Raw genomic sequence first — 18,454 nt, forward strand, 5'->3', positions numbered from 1 at the left:
GAGGTGGGTCGAACTCAAATATTTGGTCTCGAATCGAACCTTGGTATTTTGAACCAAACTCGAACCGAACTTTTTAATCGTATATCGAACCGAACTTTTCAAATTATTATTATTTACTATTCAAATTTTAATATAATTGAAGTCTTATCAGTTATAACATTTTAGTTTAGTATTATAGTATTATACATTTATTCTCATCTCTTTTGTGTAGAGTAAAAATTGTTAGTTAGGTACCAATTGTTTTAAAAATTAAAAAATTTAATAAAATGATGTCAGATTTATGTTTTGTAAACCTAACTAATTATGCAAATTTAAAATATCTAATATATTATTCATAACTCTTTTTCTTTAATTTATATTTTATAATACCAAACATAAATTAAACTTTCACAGGGTTTAATTAATAATAAATCATAAATAATAAGATATTAATTATTAAATAATAAATAGTAAATACTAAATTGTTAAACAAGTAATTATAAAATAAAAGTAAATTAATAATTAATAATTATTAAACAATATTATAAATTATTGTGTAAAAATACAAGATATTCCACTAAAAAATGGAGATAGTCGTATTCTTCTTGAGGATACTGTTAAACCACTTCCAGAAAACAGTCTTTCACTACTAACAGATGTACCTGGTATACCCAGAAATTTGAAAATCACTGGTAGCAAGTGAGGAAATGTTTGATAATTTTCTTCCCACCACTTTAATGGATCTGCTGTTGGTTCAATGTTCTTTAGCTTTATGTAATTTTCTATCTAACAAATTAAAAAAATAGTTAAAATATTCGAGTAAGAACTAACAACAATTAATAAACAATAATAATTAATAATTATTTATCATTTTTTTATTGTATTATACTATTATTAATAGAAATTTAAAAATCATACTTCAATTGTTACTTCATTTATTGAAGTTACTGAAGTACACTTTTTTGATACTGAACGCTGATGAAGTATGTCCCAAAGTGAATAGTTTGAATTTTCAAATTCTTTAGTTAATAACTCATCTGAAGTGCTTGGTTGTTATAATATCTCATTATTGTATCTATATTTTTCTGCTTCTGATGTAATGTATGACTTTGCTTGTAATAGCTCATACTCATTTAACATAATTCCTTTAAATCTTGGATCTACCAACATAGCTACAATGTAGATTTTATTTTCTTTATATACATCAAATCGTTTACACATGGATCTTAATAAATTTTCTGCAAAGCATGTTCCAGGATTTTGTGTTGTACTTGTCAAAAATAAATTTAATTTAGCCTCAATTGTATAAATGATTGGTAGTACTATAGACAATGTAGGTGTATCTTCTCGACTGAGTTTTTTCGTTGCTTTAAATACCGGCTTGAGAAGAATAACATAATCTTCAATCATATTCCAATCTCTAGCAAACAATAACTGTCCTTTTTTAATTTTAGGTAAGTCAATTAAAATGCCATCTTTTTGCTCTAACATTCTTTGTAGCATCAAATATATACTATTCCATCGAGTGTTGACCATTTTAATAAGTATATGTGGTGCTAAATTTAACCTTTTTTGTGTTTCTACTAATCGTTCAGATGCGATATTGCTATGATTGTAATGCGTTACAATTGCTTTACATTGTTTCAACATGTCAGTCATGTTACTTTCTTTTACAGCATCATCAATTGCCAACTGAAGAGTGTGTGCTGTACATGAAATGTGTTCAAAACTACTTCCATTGTGACTAAGGGCACTGGATATATTTCTAGCATTATCAGTAACAAAAAAAATGGGTATATTTGAGTCACTATTTTCAATTTTAATATTCCATTCTGCAATCATAATTTTAATTTTATTATAATAATTTTATTATATTATTTTATTATTTTTGAGTTTAAATTTGTTCGTTAGGTAATGGCAAGTTAGAGAAATGTAAGACTGTTGTGCTTGACTTGACCAAAGGTCAAATGTAAAAGAAATTGATTTTATATATTCTAAATCTATTTTAATTTCAGTCATTAACAATTTTTTTTTTGTTCGCATACAACTCTGGTATTAGTTTTTGAGATAGTAACTTACGACTTGGTAAAACATATCTATCCTCAGCAGCAGCTATCACCCTCTTAAATCCATAATCTTCTACAATTGAAATAGGTTGGTAATCCAAAGCAATCATTTCCACAATTCTTTCTGTAATCAACTTTGCTTTTTTATTCCTAGCTGAAAATTTTTCAGATTTTGACATTGATTTCATGATATCTTGTTGTTGGGATGTATCTTTATTCTTTCTTTTTTTGTTATTTATTTCATTAGTATCTAATTCATTCTGATAATCTTGAAATTTTGTGGGATGTTGAGATTTTAAATGCCTTGTCATTGTAGTTGTAGTTGAGTTTGGTGTTTTTAAATTTTTGTTACAAAAATTACATTTGGATTGATCTTCAGATATTTTCTTAAAATTACTGTAAATTTGTCTTTTTTTTAATAGATTGTTCAGTTTGCTGTTCAGATATTTCTCTTGGTTCATCTTCATCTTCCACAATACTGTTTAATTCAGAATTATTTATCTGAATATATTTCAACATTGACCCACTTGCCATTCTAATACATAAAGCAAATATATTATAAGTAATTGGTAATTACTAATTACTAATTACTTATTAATAAATAATAGGTACAAACTATAAACACTCCCAGCAAGAAAATTGACTTGACTACTGCAGGGTTAAGAACATCCAAACCAATAGCAAACACACAAAAAAAAATATTAATTAATAAAACCATATAAATAAAAATGTAATTAATTAATAATAAAAATAATTTATACAAAATACTATTATACTGTTATATCAAAATTTACATTTTTTGCTAGTAAGCAAGATTTAGCAACGGTCATCTCAGCTTCTAATGATTTTTTACAACTTCCTGTTAGTCTCTGTAAACAAAACAAACAATATCAATTAGATTTGATGTGTACTGAAAAATATGAAGTTTATTTTTAAATTCATAACTACAATTCAGAAACATAAATTATAATATATTTTCCAGTAATTTTTAATATTTATAAATATTTTTGAAATGTTAATTAAAATTATCTGTTTAATTGATTAATTTAACAACATTTAAGTTGTAAAAGTGACAAAGACTTACCATAAAATGATCCAAAAAATTCATGCTGTTTTCAAAGTTCAACTTAAATAATTGGTCAACCGAAACTGCTAATTTTAAGCTTTCTGCAGAAAATCTGTCGTTCATGTTTAAAAGTAAGCTATCTAGTACTACATAATATCCATTAATGAGCCAAAATTCTTCTACAGAACAATTTGCATCATTTACATTTGCAGCAGATTCGAAAAGAGAGGTAGTTGTTAAGAAGAAATTTTCGAATGACTTTGGTACAGTTTTTTTTCTTTTTGATCCTGTAAAACAATATTTGTGTGTTGATTTAAACTATTTAAGAAATATTATATTCACAGTAGTCATACCTTGAGATGGAATAACTAGTGAAATACTGTGTTTGTTAGCAAAGCTTTGTATTTCTAACCATAATTTGGTAAATTCTTCTCCACATCTTTTTTGTTCAAATGCTTTAATAACTCCTACTACTGTCGTTGCAGTATTTCCAAGCGTAGCTGATTTTTTCTGTAGTTAAGAGTTAAAAGTTTAAGACTTAATAAATAATAATAATAAACAATAAACATTAAAGATTAAACGTATGTCGTATGTCGTAGAACTCGTCGTAATCTCCTAACTTCAATGGATTTATTTTCATATCTCTAGTAGATATTTCGCTTAAATGTAAATTATTAATGTTTTGCACAGTCTTTCCCTTCTTACATACATTTTTATACGCACCAGTTTCAACTTGGTAGCTTACTTCACCTTTTATCAAAACGTTAGTTTTTTGTACATTTTTTTTAAACAAAAATCTTTTTGTTGAGTTAAAACTAAAATGCCAACCGCCAGGAGGTTTGAAAACTGACTGTATAGATGTCTTCCAGTTATGTACTATTCCTGCTAAAGGTACTGTAGTACCAAAGTCTGAAAACAAATTTGTATATTCATCTGGACTAGTAATAACATCTTTCCTTTTAATTTTTTTTTCAATATTAGCAAAAACCCTATCTGCTGGTAGAAAAGAATGGCCTACAATTGGAAAAACAAATTCTACATTTTGTACATGAACAGGGGCTAAATTCAGGAACCAAGTTAATACCATGCCCATCATTGTTGAATTTTTGTTTTGACCTCCACAGCCATCAGCAACTAACCGTACATTTTTAATTGATGTAGGAATAACTAAATTTGATAGGCAATGATAAACAGCAGATGAAATTTCGTTCGACCCCTTGGCATGTTCAGTTTCGTCCCAGTGATAGATAAAAACATTATCTTTAGTATAGGCACATTTTCAATGACCTATTATAATGGTCAGGTTATACTTGTATAACTGGCGTGAATAGTATGCAGCTTGATCAGGAACACGAGGTAATGGTTGGTTTTTTTGGCAATCAAATGAAACAATGAGCAAGTCTTGTTTATTTTCTTTTAATTTGGAATAAAATGCATTGGCTTTTCATTTGTGTAATTTTAGTTCTGTTTTTAATTCATTTTTTTTTGTACTGCTATCTGAATGTTTAATTATTTCTGCTAAGCTTATGCATGTAGAACATGCGTCTGTACTAGGTGTACCAAATCCTATATTAAATTCTGTACAGAAAATATGGCGAAAGTAACTTTCTTTCACTTTTAATAAATCCTCTACTTCATCATTATGAATTCGCCACAATTTTTTAATATTTAAGTCACTACTTATATACACACGACTAGATGATTTACTTCTACAATAATGACTTTCAATAACACTAATTTTTTTAATAAAAGTGATAACTCCATTTCATTTGTCCATAAAAATATTAGTTTTTCTATTACCACCCCTTTTTTCAGTTGGACTGGTTCCAAAAATGAAATGTCTACGTACTGCACACCGTACACGATTTTTTGATAGCAAAAGGGTTGATAAAAACAAATCACGGCAAACTGGAATTAGTTTTTTTCGAAATTAGAAAAAAGTGAGGGTTACATCAATTGGCCTATTAGCCGACGATATTATTACACGCTACTATGATATGTTGTTAGATATATATTTTTATCATAATTCATAATTTATTATTATTATTTATTACATTACATATAAGTTTATATAATTACATTAAATATTAGTTTATATTATTACACGCTACTATGATATGTTGTTTCAAATTTTCAAATATGAACGACCGGTGATTTGAATGTAGAATAGATTTATACTGATTAAAACTCCTTTCCACTTCACACGAGGTTATTGTTGCATATTTGAATGACGCGATTTTCCCTGGAGTTAGATTAATATTAATATCTTCTTCTTCATTTTCATATTCACTGTTTATAATTCTATGAATTTTCAATAGTGTTTTAAATCCCTCATTTTTTTTTTAGTATAAAATCCATTTTAGTTTTTACCAATTCTGCTGCTCTCCCGTTACATTTATTCAGTTTATCTTTCACATTTAAAATAATGTTTAAACCTTCGTCAAGGGATAGTGTACTTTTTTCTAGGTTAGTAATAGCTTGGATGAGAAAACAAAAATTACTTTTTAAATAAGCTAAATCATTTTGTAAATGTTTGTCTTCAAACAATTCTTTTGATTTTTTAATTGATTCTGCTTCGTCGTCTAAATGTGATATTACAGATTTTATTGAATCAAAATTATTTGAATAGTATTCTACTGCATTTAACCATGTACCCCATCTAGTGATAATTGGTTGAGGTGGTAAAGGTAAATTTGGGAATAGTTCACATAGTTTGATAATTCGGCTGGGAGCTTTCAAAAATACTTTTTTAACTGTCGCTATTAATTTATCAACAGTAGAATATTCATTTCGTAAACATTCGCTAATTCTATGAATCTCATGTGCCAAACATGTTAAATTAATTAAATTAGGGTATAACATAGTCAAGGAATTCGCTGATTTAACCATATATGGCGCGGCGTCAGAAACAAAAAGTAAAACTTCTTCGTAGTTCACTCCTGATGGCCATTATAGGTGCATTGCATCATTAAATATTTTGCCAATAGTTTGGAAACTACATTTTTCTAGTTCTTCACACATTAATAGATACGGCTTTGAATAATTGTGTTCGTGGATGAGACCAACTATGACGTTACAAACATATCGACCGTCAACGTCCGTGGTCTCATCTATTGAAAATCAAATTGGCCCATCGCCAATTTCCGAACGAATACGAGAAATAGTATTTTCATAAATTGCAGAAACATAGTTTTTGCGAGTTGTAGACTGGTCAGGAACACATTTACCAGTATATTTTTCTAAAAAATGTTTAAATGATGGATGAGTAAGCAAAATCGTGAACAAATCTGACAAACAATCGATTTGGACTTAAGGAAAAAAATATGCAAATGCATATAAATCCTAGCCCTACTAATTATTAGTAATATATGATTCCATAATATTACCAAGTGAAATGTAATATTATATTGTACGCGGTATGCGTTATTATAGCTGTGTACCTATATCTATACTATCTATACTAATATTATAAAGAGGAATGATTTGGATGTTTGTAACGAATAAACTCAACAACTGCAGTTTACAAGTATAGCTATATTATTACATAGTATAGGTATCTAAACAGTGCCATAACTAATAAGTTATGAATTAATAAGTATTACACTATTACCAAAACTATAGTAAATTCAAAATTATATTATCAAATTAATAAAATGCTTTACGCCTTTACTGGGCTCTACAACAGTCCACAATAATAACAATTTAGGTAGGTATATCGTATATGTACCTATATAGACTAAACGTGTTCTCACACGCTTGACAGTACTACAGTTTACACTGATATTTTATATTATAATTTATAATATTTATACGAAACACCATAGTTGTAGTCATCTATGATAATTTTCCATTTCTACTTTTTAACAATTACCTAGCTATTATTATATCTATCCACGGTGTGGTTCATCGAGCGGCGTATATATATATAATATATAATATAATATTATATACCTATTATATACCATGTATTTTTTAATCTATGATAGATAGATTATGGCTAATGGCTATATATAATACAATACAAAATGCACTATTAGTTTTAAAAACATTGCGTAAAAATATTTAAACGTGTGTCTATAGAAACTAATAAACTATAAATATAATTATAGCAGGTATATTATTTACATTAATTATTCTTAATCAGCTTTTACTATATTAATTATTATTCTATAAATTATTTATATAGCTACAGAAACGGCGGACTCTTAGGAAAAATATATATTTAGATTATAGTTACCTATGCCTACATAAATACATAAAATGTATAAATATATTATGTATATATATAATTATATGTATTATTATATTTAAATTGAATATTATACATTTAATTTTCAATGAGCACATAATTAAAATTAAACCATTAATATAAAGATCAAGTTAATGTTTGATTTTCAAACTTTAGTAATTATTGATCTTGGTAAGTTAAATAAATGATAAAAATTAAGACTTATACATTTTAAAATTTGTATTAACATTTAAATATTTTTTCTTGAAAATTGAATAATTCTTAAACAATATTTTATCTAAAATTAAATAACTATTCAATGTTGGCTACATTTTTAATTTTAAATATTTAAATTCCAATCAAAGTTAAACTTTAAATCAATCGTTATGATTGACAAATGCTGTGTGGGTACTCTTTCAATTTTTATTAAATATTTATTGTCTCATAAATCATATTTTGTGTTTACAGACAGCAAAAGGCAAAACACACACTATTTCAATTGCAGAAAGAGATGATCTTGATGAACAATTGTTTAGTAGACCAATAGGACACAATAGTAAGAATTTTGAATATATTAGTCATTTGATATATTAAATTTTATATTTGAAGCTTTCAAAGGTTCAAGCAATAAATGACTTCAATTTAACCAAGATGCGAACGAACAAGCATCAGGCACTGAAATGAAACAAAAAAATAGTGGTAATTTTTATTTTAAATGTAGTACCGCATTATGAAAAATAATGTTGTTGGTATAATTTGTAATTTTATATACATGTATAGGTATTCAAAATCCAGTATCCAGAAAAAAGTTATTTGGCAATAAATCAGATGATGAGCAAGTCATGTTAAATTATGGTAAGTAAAATACTGTTAAGTTTATTTTTTGTAATTTGGCAAGACACAAACATACTTATAGCTTAACGATAAATTATTAAATATAATTTTGAATATCATGTATTTTTAGTTGTTAATAGTCCAGGATACCGAAATATTAGTTTTGAAAATGATTCCAATAAACAAGTTGTTGTGGATATTAGGCCAAGAAATATAAACAGTAAGCTAATTTTTATGAAAAAATTAAATAATGGTAATATTTAATGTCTCTTAAATCATAATTTGTGTTTACAGACAGCAAAAAGCTAAACACACATAATACTTCAATTGCAGAAAGAGATGATCTTGATGAACAATTGTTTAGCAGACCAATAGGACACAATAGTAAGAAGTTTTATTCTTTAATTTTCATTGTTTTTCAATATTATAATATACAACTATTATTATACAGTTAGTAATGGTACCATAAAGAAAAATATTTTGGCGGTTTATAATAATTTGTTAGAACTTGTTCATAATATAAATGGTACATAATTTAAATTAAATGATTGTTAATAATTTAATAGATAAGATACATGTACTGATAATATGTTTTTTAAGTACTTTATACCTTACACATATACATATTGTTTTTTATTTCCACGTGGATTTGATACTTACTCTCCTTTTTTTGTATTTAATGATATAATTATCTAAGTACAACATACTTGTATACTTTTTAATATCCCTTATAAAATAAACTAAAATATATTTTTATATGTTTTTAGATTCAATTAAAAAGCAAATCAAATTCAAAAGTACTCCACTCAATGAAGTTGAAGACATAATAAAATATATTTTAGCTCAATCTCTGTTGAGCTTGAAAAGGCAACTTTTGAAAAACACTATACCTAATTCCATTTAAAAATGTGAATAATTACTATCTTATAATATCTAACGTACAATAACTTAAATAAATGATAAAACATTAAAAATAATAATTTAAGATCTGAGAATGGATTATATATATATATGTGTGTGTGTGTTTTTACTCATAATGATATCTTAAATAAGATTTAATATATTTTAAATAAAAGTTATTTATTACATATTAAATCTTCTTCAAACCCAATATTGTTTATTCCATTAGAATTTATATTTAAGTGTAGGTATAGGTATATTTATATAGAATATAATATATTATCTATTAAAAGGTTTTGTGTGAAGACAATAATGTATAACAATCTTATAATAAAGCATCATCAGATCTGGAGTTCAAGTTAGGTTGCATAAAAATATATATTCTTATAATATATAAAGGCAAAGTCTATCACAGATTATCTAATATACTAGTATATTGTTATATAATCTGCTATAATGGATCCATGTTATATATTTACATTTAAATATTACATAAATTATAAATTCATTTAGACTATATTAGTAAAAAATGTGATACATATTACATTTTAATCATTGATAAATATATAATTTAAAAAATCAATATTTATTTAATTTTAATTAACTATTAGAAAAAATCAATACAATATTGATTACATTTTTTATTTAAACGTTGAAACGACCATTGGTTTTTAAATGTTAATTAACCATTGTTTTTAAACTTATAAAAAAAAATTGAAATTGGTTCAAAAAATGTTTAATAGTGATTAATTAACATTTAAAAAATTATACCAACTGTAGTTTAAACATTAATAAAATATATTATTTGTTTTACTTTTAAATTTAAATATTGATTAAAACTTAAATAAATATTACAGTGCTGTATGGGTGACCATACTAAAATACTAGTATATAACTCATATTAACAAGATTTGAATTTTTTCTCTTCTCAAAACTGTTAATATAGCACGGCCATATGGACTAGCTGCTACTAAAACAATTTTATGTCTTTATAATATTGATCCAACCCCCCTAACCAATCCTATAAAGCATGAATCATCATTTCTAAAAACAAAAATAATATAAGAGTGTTACTAATGATTATTTTAGAATCAAATAAAATCACTATACTTACCTAGATTGTGAGTCTTCAAGTAGTCTATGATGATGTTTTGAGAATGTAACATATATTTGTTCAGATCAATTGGTTTCATGAATTTGCATTAAAACATTTTCACAGGTTGAATCTGTTTCGTTTCCTGATATATCGAACACTTAAAATGATAATTCATTGTTATATCCTGATTGTGTTAAAAATGAATAGGTACTTAATTTAAAATAATAAGAAGTAAGCAAAAAAATATAACTCCTATAAAATTATAACCGTAAAAATCATAAGTTAGGATCTTGTTTATCTATCGTCTGAAACTCTGAACCACTGAAAAACAAAGAAACTAACCCGCACACCAAACTAAGTTTTTACGTTAATTTACCCAAGTTATAGAAACATTCACTATTCCAGTGTTTAAGGCCACTTTTGGTACATTTGTTGTTTTACCAATAAGTTTTTGTCTATCATTTTTGATACACGTGAATCTTTGTCAAAAAGTGTTATGTGTACCTACCATGGTACACATAAATACAATTTTAACACAGAAAATATTTCTTAGCCCACCAGACAAACAAATCTTTTATCAGCACATTGATATCTTAGAAATTTAATTTTTTAGGTAAAAAAATGTAAAAAGACAATAATAATTTTAAATAATGTATTTATTTCTAATAATATTATAAACGTTTACGACAACTAACAACTATCAAGCGAAATATAACGATGCAATATTATTTGTTTCAAGTCTAAAAATATTATTTTTCCCAATAACCATATTTTACAATTAATAATACAAAATCATTATCAGTAATGAAACCGCACTCAACGAGTGATCAAAAATAGTATTATTTGCAATCACTTATCAACGATATTGACTTACTACTATAGAGGTGGGTCGAACTCAAAAATAATATTTTATTCAACATCGAACCACACCGATACCATATATTTCATTAGGTACCAAACTATTTCACGATGAATGAAGTTGGTCGATACGGCACAGGTAGCGCGAGTGAGCAATTACGGCAGTCGTTACATTTTGGGAATCGCCAGACGACAATTTACTTTTTGTTTGAAATTGTCAAATTGTCCTTCGCCTCAGCATCTCTATCGACGATATTCACACAGAATCCAAACATTGACCTGTAGGTGTAGTAGCGCTGTACATCTAAGACTTGTGAGTATATTACCAAATTATATAAATACATTTATTTGATAATTTTTAATATTATTTGGTAGTTTTGTGTGTCGTAAATTATTATTTTGTTTTGTATTATCATTGATTGTTTTTTTTTTAAACTATTACTATCGATTAATCTTGCCGACTGGCGGGAGTGTCTAGTGATTTATCGTCATATTTTATTATCAATATTTCTTTAAATTAAGATTTTAACTCAGATCCACCTGCCACATTTTATACTATTTTTTTGTCGTAAACACCTACCTATAATAAAAATAAACACGTTTTCTTTATCAAGCGTAATTTCAACACGTTGTATTCATTTCTATGTTACTATAACTTAAAATGAAATATAAATTAAATACCTCCTACACGTGACCCCCAGTTCACATTAAAACTTTGCTATTTTGTACATTTGTAAGACGGAGACAACACATGCGGGTGTGACGTCCTCTTAAGATCCCCTCTCGACTTTACCTTACCACAATTTTGTATATAAAGGTCACAATCATCAAATGGTTGCTAGACAAAGTACCTATAACACTCGTATTACGTAAAACAACCATATTAATATATTATAATATTCCACTGAGGTCCTTATTTTGTTTTTGTAAATATACCTAAAACTTTTCAAATATTTGACTTTAACTTTAAATACTTAAAAGCTGAAAAAACTTACAATTTTAATGATATAAAATATATATTTTGATATATCCAACACAAAATACAATTAATTCACTTTAAATATAGATAGGTAATAAACATTTAATTTTTATTAGGTATAGATATTACAATGTTTTATACATTGATGAGATAACAATTTAAGTTATAATGACATAAGTGTTTCTTTTTGTAGTACCCAAAGAGATTAATTTTTATACCTACTAAATATTACTTGTAAAAATGTTATTTTTTCAGATATTATAGGTCTTTAGTTTTTTTTTTGTTATAGACTCACATATTACTACAGTTTTACACCTTTATCTGTGACATAATTTATAGCTAGAATGTTTTTATAAATTAATATGGATTCTTCAAACTTCTTCATTACGCCCCTAACTAAAGAGTCTACTTTCAATAAAAGTGTGTTGACGGCAAATCGTCTTAATATTTTTTTAGTATTTGCCCAATGACACATATTATAATACAATTATCAATATCTTTATCAAGAAACTAGTTTGAATTTTTTTGTATATATAGGTAGATAAAACTATTATAGGTTAAGGAAATAATTCTTAAAAGCTTTCGTCATTATTTAGAGGTATTACTATTTTATTTTTAATTACCAATATGGCAACAAATACCTACTAGTTTTTTCTTTGGATGTTAATCAAAATTGGTCACGAAATGAATATTAATTAGGTATATTAAAAGTATAATAATATAATGCTTCTTGAAAGTAAATATTACAATGAATGGTTATATCAAATAAAAACTATTATTCGTAGTATTGAATTTTATATTCAATATAATTTATCCTTACTGTACTCTGTAGACCGACAAGTTGAAATGATATGTAAGAATTTATAAATATAATATGAGTACCTATGTATTTAAAAAGCTGTTTATATTATCTAATCTACTAATTACTAAATAACGTACTTATGGTTGTAAAATATCAAAACTTAAAGCCGGAATCACAACTAGGTACATAGTGTGTCGTATCGTGTTGAACAAATCATATTGTGATTGAAAGTTACTTTTTTGATATCATATTGTAATAACCAAGTTGCGATCGAGTGTTTCAAAATGCAAAAATTGACTACATCTCAACTTCTTAAAAATTAGGGTTAGGTATTAGTTTTAACTACTAACTTATGTTACTACGCCCTCACACGCCACGGCATACAACGTGGCTGTGAACCGGCTTAAGAGTGAAAGTATATTCTAAAGATAGATATCATAAAGTGATAACCTATTTTAACATATTTTTATACTATATTTATATACTTTTATATTTTTTTCCCCCTTAGCGAAGCCTTAAGAACAACATAGCGTGCAAACATACACAATTATATATTGAGACAAAGGGAGTGTTATTTTTGTACTTGCGTTATTACACTATTTAAGTGGCAGAAAGATTAAAAAAAAAAATGTTTAACATATCTGCGATAATAGTTCCAAAAAATGCAAGGAAAATGTCCTACTTGTCCATTTTGTATGCCACGATTCTTTATTTTTACAAAGGCGATGAAACAGATGATACTGCATCAGGGATCATTGACCTGCCCGGGGATTCTATACTCAGCTATTACGATTTCGTTATCGTCGGCGGTGGATCAGCGGGTAAAAATAATACATATTATATCGGTATCTTATAATATATATAATAAATTATAATACATGCATTGTATACTTTCGTAATATTTTTAATCACGATATCGTGTCAATAATTTCTTCAAAGTTAAATACCCTAATTTAATACGAAATAAAAATACAACAATTTATTACTCAGGTGCGGTGCTGGAAAATAGATTGACAGAAGAGGGACATTGGAGTGTATTAGTAGTAGAAGCTGGTGGACACGAAACCGTAATAAACTGGAATTATACAACTGAACCTCAATATACATCATGTTTGGGTGAGTAATGCTTAAGTACCTTCATTTATACCTCCCTACAATTAAGAAATATAGACGATTTGTGAACTCAATATATTATTATACTTAAATTCTTAAGGTAATGTCTCGGTTTTACAATATTGTGGTATTATTTGAATACTGTACTATTTTGATAAACATTGATCCAAAAGTTTTGCGAAGTTCTTCTATAGTTTGAAAATAACACAAATGTTACAATTATTAAGTTTCCCGATACCTATAAGTTAGTTTCCTAATATATGAAATGGACTGCGAATTTGGTTTTAAGTTTTATAAAATGGATTTAAATTATTTTATGGTACCTATATAATCATAAAAAAATATAGTCTCAGAAATTTTAACTTTGCATTAAATATCAATTTTACATACTGTACCCATCCGTACAAGATATTCCTATAAACATGATATAGTAGGAAAATGTAATATACATAGGAAAATATTTAAATATTTTATATTACTTAATTTATATTATTTATTATTTTTTATTTCAGCTATGAATGAAAAGAGCTGTAGGTGGTCTCGTGGCAAAGTTTTAGGAGGGTCCGGCGTATTAAACAATATGTTGTATTCGCGTGGAAACCCAATTGACTTTGAAAACTGGTTAGAACAAGGTAATAATTCGGGTGAATGTAAGTTCCCACACGAGATATAGCAGGTAAAAATTACCCCTGGATATCCATACGTAAGTTCCCATACAAAAAAAAATTATACCAAACACCAAAGCGGGGCAAAGAAAAGTAACTTAACTTAATTTAAAGTTATAGTTTTCTTATTTTCAAAATAAAAAATTTCAGACACATAATAATGTTTATGTAAATTGCTTATAATTTTAACTTTTAATTCGTTAATGCTCAGCCTTGTCAAACACAAACTTCCTTCCCACTTTATTCAGACTTAGGACTGACAACTTAAACGTAGTTGGTGTGGTTAAAATTTGTTTTGTTTTTGTATTGCATAAAAAAAAGTCCAATTCAATTTTGAATTGAATCTAGTCCGTATAATATATAATAAAAATTAATAATATAATGTGTATAATATTTGTATATGTATAAAATAAAAATAATAATAGAAAAAATCAAATTTTATTAGGTTTATCGCGATAGCTCAAACACTTCATGTAGTCATACTGTGTAATTTTTTGTAAGTTATAATCTGAAATTTTATTATTTATATAGTTCTGTTTTTCTTCTGTTTTTTTACTTTTTTTTTTAGGTCTATTTAATTCTGATATTCTTATCTTTATATATGTATTTGTTTGAAACATTTTTAAAACTTCTATTATTTTGAATATATTAGGATGATGATGATAAAAATTTGAATTGAATTCAGAATGGAAACTTTCGCAAGCGTTTGTAGTAAGGCTTGTATCAGAACTAGCACTAGCCCAAATACTAGGGGGGAACGTACTGGTATCTTCGATGTAATGAGTTACTAAATAATCGCAAAATTCATTTATTTTATTATTTTCTGGTTTTTCAGTCATGAAACTATCTACAAAACAATCATAATTCTTGAGACCAGCCATGCTGCAAAAAAACCAGCACGTGCCCCTCAACACGCTCGTCACACGATTGTTGTCATAAATCTTGTAACGAAAATCGCGACCTGATGTGTCGAACTGATAAAAAATAACACTAGGTACTACGTTCAGGTGGATAATGAAGTGTTGCTGTCAGCGGGCCCTATCAATTCTCCACAGCTACTTATGCTCTCCGGCATAGGTCCTGAAAATTATTTCCTGTTTAGACGTAGGAAAAAATCTTCAAGACCACACCGGACTTGTTGGACTGACGTTTTTGACCAACCGAGAGGTGATACTTAATTAATATAAAATAATAAAAAGTTATTTTATTTTTATCTTATTAAACTATTGTAATGACAGACGCACTGCAGTGAATTATAATATAACTGCATGCTCTTTCGTATGTTGTACAGGTGTCACTAACGTATCACAGAACGGAAAACGTCGATACGGCATTCAGCTATGTGGTGAAGTGCGAAGGGCTACTAACGATCATGTCCGGTATTGAAGGAATGGCGTTCATTAACTCAAACCACGGCAATCTATCACAAGAGCAACCAGACATCGGGTTGAACTTAGTGTCTGCCGTGTCTGGTTCCACCATGACTGGTCTTGGTGGATTCAAAACTTGGAAAGCTCACGAGCTAAAAGAAAATTTTTATGTTTCGATGTATAAATCGATTCTTCACAAAGACGTCTGGTCCACAATACCTGTAAGTAAAATGTATTAAACAAAATATGAAAAACAAATATATTAGATTTAAATTTCATAGAATATATTATCGTAGTCGACACAATAACTAATAGGGATTATACTTTATACACACATGTGTCTAATCAAAACATACTCCTCATATTTAAATATTTTATGTATTGATAATGATTTATGCTAGGTACTTAGATATCTTAGGTATTTTTTGTTTTTCATTCAATGTTTCATGTAGAAATTGAACACGGATTATTCATTGCACAGATTGTTTTTGATATTTGTGACTTTATTAGTACTTGGTGCTGTTCGAAAAATATAATTTTTTTGGTTTTTGAAAAATTAAATAATAATTTCATAGATTTTTATTATAGCTAAAAATAGTTCACTTATTTTATTATAATGGTGGTCTAAATTTGAACTGAGAATCTTCAGAGTCCAATAGGCAATAATAGTAGGTACATACTGGACGCCGACGCCCCTCCCCCACCCCCCCCCCCACCCAACCCATCGACAACATTTCACATATTATTGTACTTCTGCAGATATTGTTGAAGCCCAAGAACCGAGGCGAAATACTGTTGCAGAGCGCTAACCCATTCAACTATCCCAAGATCTTGTCCAATTACCTGACAGCCCTAGAGGACGTGGACACGCTGGTGAGGGGCGTTAAATTTGTGTTGAAAATGACCGGGTCTCTCTGCGAGTTCGACAGCAATCTGCACCGGTGGAGTACGATGCGCGCGTTTTACCTTTTTGGGCATACGATTGCACGCAGTGCCGGAATAACAAAGAACATGATTTTGAATATTCAAAAGCGTACGATTGCGAGTGAAATTGGATGCGACGTTGCCAAATTGTTTGTAATTATTTCGTAATTCATTTTTATAATTAAATACAAATACAAATTCATCAATTTAGGAATTTTTTACATACATTTACTTAAATACTTATTATTATAAAAAAATATCGTTAAATATACGTAAATAACACAAAATAAAAAAACACTTCGTCATAAAAGAATATAATTATCGTTATAAAAAATATATTCATAAACAATGGTTAAATATTCGAATAGATAAATAAATGGGGGACGGAGTGGCTGAGCGGAGTAAGGCGTCGGCTGCGACGCAGTCGACCCGAGTTCGATTCCTCGGCCATGGGTGGCATTTTTCTCCGGACACCGTGACTTGTCCGAAGAACAAGTGCCGCCATCCCCCACCCGGGCATGGCAGATACCTACGGGTGCCCACTTGAAAATCTGCCAAAAACTACACACACGTGTTTACCAACCAACAGTATCCTCCCCTACAAATAAACAAACAAACAGCTAATGGCCATAGTGGCCGGGCTTAATGACCAATTAAAAAAAAAAAAAAAAAAGATAAATAAATTAAAAAGTAAATAATTAAAAAAAGTTGACAAATTACATTTAATATTTTTAAGTTATATTTTAAAACCCAATATTATTATATTATTGCGATACCAATTCCCAACTATGGCTAAATACTTAAGTACATTTTCCGGCTTTTTTATTTTTTTATACCCTTTGTATTGCTTACACATAAATTCTATTTTCTAAAGTTCTTCCTTCGATATTTACCGTGCACCTATATATTAGGCAACGTTGCTTAGAAGTTAAAATAATTTAGCGCGCACAATCGTACGCCTAAACAGGCACTACTGATAAGGACCGCGCGCAATCGCATTGCACCCATCTGCATGACGCACCTTTCCCCAGTTGTCAGCCCTTGCCGTGGCACTCTCACGCCTACTGGGAGTGCATGGTCCGGCACTACACCGTGTCAATGTACAACCCGGTGGGTCCCGAGGGTGACAAGACCGCAGTTGTGAACCCACAGCTCCAAGTGTACGGCGTCTATGGGCTTCGGGTGGTGGACGCGTCCATCATGCCCACGCTGGTCGCCACCAACTCCAACGCGCCAGTCATAATGATAGCTGAGAACGCCGCGGATATGATCAAGGCTACATGGTGTAATGATAAACCGTCCCGTTTCTATGACTGTATGAGTATGACAGCAGAAAAAGCGAAGATATTATACGAAAAATTGATTTTTTTTGTTTTAAACCCATAAAATAATATTGTTATAATAATTTGAATGAAAACAAAAATTGCACTGAAATAGTTTTAATATTACCACAGTGATTTCTTTCTTTTTTTTTATTAGAAATAATTTTACTTTTAATTTAATTTATTTAAGTTTATAATATATGTTTAATGTATTATGTATTTTTTTTAATATTGTAATTTTTCAAAATGTTT

At 28.1% G+C, this 18,454-nt stretch overlaps 1 protein-coding gene and 1 pseudogene across 3 annotated transcripts in view; both read left to right on the forward strand.

Annotated features, from left to right (window-relative positions):
• The window catches only part of LOC132936511 (uncharacterized), a 40,736-nt gene extending 31,564 nt beyond the window's left edge, over window positions 1-9,172 (forward strand). The window contains exons 4-9 of one of the 3 annotated variants that reach the window (XM_061003253.1): window positions 7,808-7,895; window positions 7,958-8,038; window positions 8,120-8,194; window positions 8,304-8,393; window positions 8,468-8,557; window positions 8,941-9,172. In XM_061003253.1, coding sequence (XP_060859236.1) covers window positions 8,020-8,038; window positions 8,120-8,194; window positions 8,304-8,393; window positions 8,468-8,557; window positions 8,941-9,077 — 411 coding nt within the window. In that variant the 5' untranslated portion in view covers window positions 7,808-7,895; window positions 7,958-8,019 and the 3' untranslated portion in view covers window positions 9,078-9,172. Of the gene's footprint in view, window positions 1-7,807; window positions 7,896-7,948; window positions 8,039-8,119; window positions 8,195-8,303; window positions 8,394-8,467; window positions 8,558-8,940 lie in introns of those variants that run through there. The other 2 variants (XM_061003252.1, XM_061003251.1) reach the window with 2 other exon arrangements.
• Window positions 9,173-11,142: 1,970 nt separating this feature from the next.
• On the forward strand, window positions 11,143-18,308 carry LOC132938827 (glucose dehydrogenase [FAD, quinone]-like; annotated as a pseudogene).
• Window positions 18,309-18,454: the final 146 nt, after the last annotated feature.

This window comes from Metopolophium dirhodum, chromosome 1 (genome assembly GCF_019925205.1).
Source record: "Metopolophium dirhodum isolate CAU chromosome 1, ASM1992520v1, whole genome shotgun sequence".
In the NCBI taxonomy this organism is placed as follows: domain Eukaryota; kingdom Metazoa; phylum Arthropoda; class Insecta; order Hemiptera; family Aphididae; genus Metopolophium; species Metopolophium dirhodum.